Source organism: Papaver somniferum, chromosome 1, assembly GCF_003573695.1.
Source record: "Papaver somniferum cultivar HN1 chromosome 1, ASM357369v1, whole genome shotgun sequence".
NCBI lineage: Eukaryota > Viridiplantae > Streptophyta > Magnoliopsida > Ranunculales > Papaveraceae > Papaver > Papaver somniferum.
Window position 1 is genome coordinate 19657730 of NC_039358.1, and position 7622 is coordinate 19665351.

The following is a 7622-nucleotide window of genomic DNA, read 5'->3' on the forward strand; positions in this document are numbered from 1 at the left end:
CGCTAGAAACCGAACCAAAACCGACCATGAACAGCCCTAATCTCATTGGAGTACTTAGTCATTTTTTACATGTGAACAAGCAAAAGTAGCCCAAAAATAAGAATGATTTTTGAGGGACCATGGTTTTTTTGAGGGGACCATGATGTTATTAGGCCACCTTCCCTATAGTGATAAGGGGTGTCCTAAAATGTTGAAATGACTAACCTATCTTTAACCTAATTTAATTTAAAACCAACCTAATAACCACCTATATATATAACCACCACCACCGCCCACCACCACCACCACCTCCGATTATCACCACCACCAACCACCGATTACCACCACCACCGCCCACCATCGCCGATTACCACCACCACCACCTTCGATTATCACCACCACCAACCACCGATTACCACCACCACCACCACCATCTATTTAAGAAATGTAACAACATCAATGCAATCACAATTAAGTTCTGTTACATGATAATTTTATCGAGTATAAAAGACGCCAGCCGCAGCCTGATTCTGCCATGAGAACACTCCGGAGGTATTTTCCAACAAACCCTTCACTTTAATTTGATTTTGATTGCTTCAATCAAATAGAAATCATCAAAATAGGATTTTAGTAAGAAAAACAGAGCCATGTTCGGTTAGGCCGATTTTCCAAAAAACCCTAGTTTACTAACCGAACTTCTTGAAAATGAAGAACACGAAGAACAGTTCCGTTCTATTGGATTTAAAACTAAGTCACCGAACTCTCTGTTTGGTTGTTTCGCAAAAAATTTTAAAACTACAAAGTAACCGAACTCCACCCTTAGAACCGAAAAAAACAAATCCAGTCTAACCGAACTGTGTTGTTGTGGCCACTATCTTGAGTTCCAAAATAACCGAACTTAGCCAATAGAGTTCGGTTTTTTCGCAAAAAATTTTAAAACTACAAAGTAACCGAACTTAGCCAATAGAGTTCGGTTGATTCGTAAAAAATACTTTTAACCGAACTCCTTGTATTAGAACAACAGAAGTCCATAAGTTCGGTTCCTTCGCAAAATAAGGATATCACCGAACTTTAGTTTACGAAAATAATGAGAAGTCCACAAGTTCGGTTCGTTCGCAAAAATGTTAAGTTTTTTTTGTAACCGAACTCTACCTCTGAAACTTCGTAACCGAATTCTACCTAATTCGCCAAGAAATAAATTTCGTAGTAACCGAACGTTTGCCTAATTGCATATATGCATATATAAGCCCAGTTCGGTTGATTCGCAAAATATGTTGAAGTTTGCGAACCAACCGAACTTCTAATACTAGGTTACTTTTAACCTGCAGTTCGGTTGGGAACTTGGTTGCGTTGAAGTTTGCGAACTAACCGAACACACAAGATGTACCCAAATAAATTGTTAAGTTCAAAGTTCGGTTACCTACCATTTTATCCTAGGTAACCGAACATTACACTGTACGACCAAAACCTCCATTAACGAGCGAGTTCGGTAACCTGCGTGTTTGGAAAACGTAACCGAACTACACTTTCAGGTGTGTTCGGTTACATGTTCTTGACATATGGTAACCGAACTGGCCCAAATCTACATAAAAAATTTTCATTTTTTTTTGAAAGTTTGGAACAATTCAACCAACATTATCTAAGTTTGAAGCACACCTGAGTACCCAAATACCCTTCCTCCGGTTGTGGTTGGTAAAATCCATCGTTTTTCATGTTTTCCTTCTTCATCTTCTCTAACTTTACTCTCTCAATAATTCTACTTCTTTAAAAAAAAACCATCTGATTTTTTGATCTCACTAATTATCTTTAACTTAATCATCTCACTAATCATTACACTAACTATTATTAACACTAACTAATCATCACCCAAAATTAATCAGGAGGGTAATTTAGGTATTAATATAAATATCCAGATAAGGGGTGACATGGATTTATTTTTAATGTGTTTATCCAAAATAAAACCATGATCCCAAAACAACCATGGTCCCCAAAAAATCGTTCAAAAATAAGAACATGTTGGGCCGTAGTCTCAGTTGAATTGATGCGTCTGGCAAAAATGCAAATGAGAATTTTGCACCACTTATTATACGCTTATCCGCGAATTTTGCTCAGTCGTTGACGTTCTGACAGTCTTTCCTGTCAAAGAATTGCAAGGTCTTCAGGAACTTTGATCCCCCTATGATTTCTAAGAAAACAACTTCAAAAACCGTATTCTTCCATCTGCATTGAATGAAACTGCAAGTATGATGATTTTCAACGGATACCCAGAAAATAAAGCTCACTGGTTAGGAGCCTAGCTAGGTTGACACAGCTATATAACCTAGAGGTGTATTTCATGTGAACTGGTGCAATAATTTGTTTAATCAAAATAAACTTTGTATTAGGAGCTTTCAAGCCAGTTACAATATAGATCAATTCCCTTCTACTACAGCAAAAAATGCAAAACAATCCATTGGTTGGCTTTGGGAACAGAATCCAAAAAGTTTTGTTTCATTTTTGAGTTGAGGTTTTTCTTACCAGTATGTATGAGTCACTATGATGCACATTAAAAGATTGAAATAAAGCTGATTCTAACAAAATTTTATCACACAACCTGACGAGAGGCTCTTGGAAAACTTGGCATCTCTATCCTAAGTTTTTCTTCACTTTTCACGTCTATAAAGCGAAAACAAAATGATGCATGGTAACGAATAGTCCTCAGTTGCAAAGCTTTTGCATTCCTTAAAATCAGTTTCACCCACCTCATCTCCCTTGGATTCCCAACAAACCACTGAAAGCAAACTGATTTTAGGTGTGGAAATAAACATCCAGTGGTCATACAATCTAGTGCCCAACTATCATCTTCCTTGTCATGCTTGTCTTCACCTGAATCATTGCTATCGCTCTTCACAGCGTCAGCGACATCTACTTCTTCGTTATCATACATATACTGGAATTGAAATCAAATATCAAATATCAAATGTTTAATTACTAAACATAATAAGCTAACAAATGTAAGCCCAAAACTTGAATTTTTGTTATTCATCCAATGACAATATGCAGAATCCTGAGTTCGGACCACTTGCCTGAACAAATACGACTGACTCCAGATTAGGTACTGCTTTGACCAAAGCAATAAGTCCTTCATCAGTGGTTATGCTATCAGATATTTTCAACACTTTGACACCATGAAATGTCGGCAGATCGTACGAGGAGCAGATAGCCTATTTATCAAAAAATAAGTTAAGTTACAAGAAGACATACTAAACCTTAAAAGTAGAAAGAAACACAAAAACTATCTATTCATAAACACGTTAAGACATGTTATGAATAAGCAATGAAGAATACCTTAAGGGTTTGATTATAAACAGTTAGACATTTAACATGTGCAAGGGCACGAAGTAACCGACTTGTTGCTTGTGCACCAACTTTATTTTGATAGTTGAAGTAAACAGTTGCTTGGTCTAGTGCTAGAAAATTAGACAAGACAAACTCTTTTGCACCATAACCATAGTAGGAGAAAGTGACAAGCCTTGGTGCATCAATTTCGAAAACACGGTCTCGAAAACCATTTTCCTTATCGCGCCAAGTACCAATTTCCAAATGTTTGAGTGTAGGAATTGAAATACAGAAATTCCTCATATTATAAGTGCAGCTGCGCAGAATCAATTCTTCAAGGACAGGGGAATTGGAAAAGAGTTCCTCATTCCAGGACTCATCGCTAAATTCAAATCCATAAAGTGCAAGTCGCTTGAGTCTCGGAAAAGAGATATATTTAGGAAGACGGACATCAGGGTGAGTTATTAGATTCAAAGATATCAGCGATTCACAAGTAAAAAGAGATAAGGGAATAAACAAAGGGCGTTTTTGTCTTAAGGATAGCTGGAGTTCTTTAACGTTACCACTTACTACAGTAGAAATCCAAGAATGAAGCCGGTTCTCATTTAAGTGGTGATTGCAGAGAAGAGAGAATTTGTCTACATTTGACGAATTACGCCATGCAATGTTCCACCTACAAAATCCATGAATTTCTCGGGTCTCGGAAGAAGTGGGGATGTAATTGTATAATGTATCTGCAAATTCAAGGGTGGGACCGTAATCCAAATGTGATTCCATCTTTTTGATAGTACACTAGTACGAGCAACATCCTTGATGAGAAGAAAAGAATGGATATGATAGAGAATTGAGTCTGGTAAACTACTGATCCTATCCCCTGTATTACGGTCCTTAATCATATTGATGTCCCCTTTGAGTCGCTATGAAATAATCATACAAAGAAGAAAAGCAAATTTAGAACAAATCTTTAAAATTTTTGAATTTTGTTTCTGAATGAACTCTCACTATATTGAAAATTTCTCTAACTATGATTTTGTTTTTTTAATTCTTCATTATTATCACAAGAATATATCATGGTACTGTATCAAAAAAAAAAATCAAGGGTTAATACTAATACAGTAACAACAATGTATGTAGGTTTCCCTGATAACTGAAAATCATGGGACATTAGATTTTAATGGGATATTAGGGTTACTGTTATAAACTTCATTTATATTAGGGTTACTGTTAATGGGACATTAGAAAATGAATGGAAGTAAAAGAATGAGTAGAAAGAAACATACCTTAAAATCGTATTAAGAACTCGGTACTCGGAGATATGAGTTCACGGCACTGAGAGATAGAGAGAGATTGATGAAAGAGTGAAATGGAAAAGATCGAGAACTCGGTACTCGGAATTTCACGAGATGGACTCAGATATAAACGTGTCAATTCAAGTCTTTTATATTAGAGCACCACCATTTTGACTCATGGGCACCGCTAATATGAAGGAGAGACGCATGTACCGGATCATCTCTACGAAATTAGATGACGCTAATTTTTTCTTCAAGGACTTAGTCTTATGGGGTGGACCTCCTAAGTCTTATGGGAGTGCTAATCTAGCAGCTAGATTAGCAGTCCACGTCAGTCCACCGCTGAATGGTTCAGCGTTTTAAATCTCAGCCGTCAGATCAAAAATAAAATCAATAACCCCAAGTTTTTATTGATAATCAGATATAATTGGATAACGTTCAATTACATCCATAAAATCGAAATACATGATTAGTACAATAATTTGAACCGAAAATAATCAATAACGAAATTCTGAACCAAAATTTTAAACAATTTGTTTAGATACTCTCCGAGAAGATGCGATGCTTTTACAAAGAAGAAATATACCCAAATTCCACATCGAATTCTGTAATCTCTGATCATCACGTCTGTAACTAGTTGGATGAAAGATTGAACGAAATCGAAGGTCTTCCTGGAGAAATGAGAAAATGTAATGACATACACTTGCCATATATTTAAGAATTAAAAGAAACAATATAAACATATTGATCATTGTTATAATGTAATTTTATCTTTTCAAAACATAAAAATGAAAAAGTAAACTACTTTAACCGAATCTTAACAAATCAGGATCTGGGTAAAAATGGGAAAGTAAATTTAGGAAAAATGAATGTAGAAGACGAAGATAACTAACTTTTGGGGTGAAGATAACTACTTAGGATGAAGATAACTACCTGGTGAAAAAAATATAGTATTATAATTAGATAATTGTCCAGAGACATTCCAACTGTAAGTCACTTATTTTTTGGTGACGACTGCCTCATTTTCGCAAGAGCTAATAGCAAATGTGCTACTCATCTTGACACTATTATTAAGCTCTTTAGTAGGCATTGCTTTTCGCCCGAAAATAAATGCTCAAATTAAATACAGATTGTTAGTACTCTAGGAATTAAGAGATTATCTCTCTAAGACAAGTATTTAGGGGTCCCTCTTCTCATACAGAAGAATAAGATGGAGACTTTTAGGCATCTGGAGGAGAAATTCCAAAATAGGTTAGCAACTTGGAAGAGTAAACATCTTAACCAGCCTGCTAGAACCGTTATGACTCAAGCAGTGCTTGGGTCATTAGCATCTCACCAATTAGTTGTTTTTCCTATGCCAGGAAAACTCACGTATAAGTTAAACAATATACATAGGAATTTTTTTTGGAATACAAAACAAATGCGAAAGTGTTTTAGTCCGAAGGGTTGGGACACAGTTGATATGCCTAAAGTTCTATGTGGCTGAAATATAAAGAAAACAACTGATATGAATAATGCTCTTCTGGTTAAATTAGCTTGGAGAATGTTGTGTGAACGTGACTCTTATGCGCTAGAATTTTGAAACATAAATACATTCCTTTGGGTAATCCACTTCATACTGCTAATGAGAATGGATCGTGGGTGTGGAAAGGGATATATGCAGGGCTAGAGATTATTAAAGAACACTATTGTTGGGGGGGGGGTGGGGGGGGGGGGGGGGGAGGGCAGGAGCATCTCCATCTGGAATGATAGATGGATCCCTGGTAGGAATGAGTTGGTCTCACACAGAGGTAGGTCTATGGCGCTGCAAACTGTAGATCAACTTATTATTCATGAAACATGTGCTTGGAATGTAGATCTGTAGAGTGTGTTGTTTGATAATGAAACTGGTAGAAATATTTGTAAAATCATAATATCGATAGAGGGAGAGGATAGATTAAGATGACCCCCTCTCGTAGTGGTCTTTTTCTGCAAAGACAGCTTATAGAGTCATCAATAGTGTTGGCCATAATTCAAACTACGTGGCCGAACAAATGTAGTTTCCACGGATCAGATTTTTAGAAGGCGTCTCTACGTCCAAAAAATTTAGATTTCATGTGGAAATGTGTCCACGATTGTCACCATGTTAGAGAAAGACTTGCTAGGCATGCAACTAATATTAGCGCTGCTTGTCCTCTCTGTAATATGATGATGAATCTTGTTGATCATCTGTTACTCAATTGTCAAGTTAGTAAGCAGATATGGAGTGCAGTTGATCCTAACCTTGCAGGAATTATTGGATGTTGTGAAGAACTTGATTGCAAGCTGGTTCACAAATACTAATGTGCAGGAATGTATGAAAATATTTGCAGGATATACCTTATGGAATATCTGGAAAGCCAGATGTTCGTTGGTATTTGAAAATGTGGAGGTGCAAATCTCTGGTGTATCCAGAATTATTAGGAAAGAAATGTTGGATTTGATTGAATACCTAAGTAAAAGGACTGGTAACATGAATGTAACAACAAGTAGAGAAACAGTCAGCTGGACTCCCCCTTGTTTAGACTATACAAAGTTAATTTTGATGTTGGTTTCTATAAAGTAGATAATACAACGGGTTCTGGTCTAATTCGGATAGATGGTGCAGGTACATTCCTTAGAGCATGTTATATCCCGGGAGTAGCGGACGATGAGGAACAAGCTGAGATTATAGCAATATTGGAAGCAATCAAGTGGCCGAAATATGAAAACATTCAGAGGCTGCATCTATAAGGAAATCGTTTGAATGTAGCTTTGACTATAAATGGTAGAGCAGGGTCCCTTAGATGGACAAATAATTCCATTATCATGGATTGTAAGGAACTATTAAGTAATTTTTCTAGTTGGGTGTGTGTCTATGTTCCAAGAGATACGAATTAAGTAGCTCATTGCTTAACAAAAGAAGTTAGGCATAATAATAGTTCTATTATTTGGAGGGATGATTTTCCTGAATGGTTGGAAACTCTATGCCGAGAAAAACTCTGTATTGATACTGATTGATTTAATAAAGTTTGTTCT

General features: G+C 36.4%; 1 protein-coding gene across 1 annotated transcript; it reads right to left on the reverse strand.

The window, feature by feature from the left end:
• Positions 1–2342: 2342 nt before the first annotated feature.
• LOC113357426 (F-box/LRR-repeat protein At2g29930-like) lies at positions 2343–4074 on the reverse strand. The gene is made up of 3 exons (XM_026600840.1): positions 3307–4074; positions 3045–3182; positions 2343–2908 (listed from the first exon to the last, which is right to left on the reverse strand). Exons 1-3 carry the CDS (start codon positions 4072–4074, stop codon positions 2564–2566), a joined length of 1251 nt encoding a protein of 416 aa, XP_026456625.1. The 3' UTR covers positions 2343–2563.
• Between the last annotated feature and the right edge of the window lie 3548 nt (positions 4075–7622).

Bases quoted from the DNA above. Each gene is read 5' to 3' on its own strand.
- LOC113357426 (XM_026600840.1), bottom strand. From the start codon at position 4,074: ATGGAATCACATTTGGATTACGGTCCCACCCTTGAATTTGCAGATACA. The intron at 3,183-3,306 runs GTATTCTTCATT...TTTGATAAATAG, and splicing joins TTTATAATCAAACCCTTAAG to GCTATCTGCTCCTCGTACGA. The intron at 2,909-3,044 runs GCAAGTGGTCCG...TTTCAATTCCAG, and splicing joins AGTCAGTCGTATTTGTTCAG to TATATGTATGATAACGAAGA.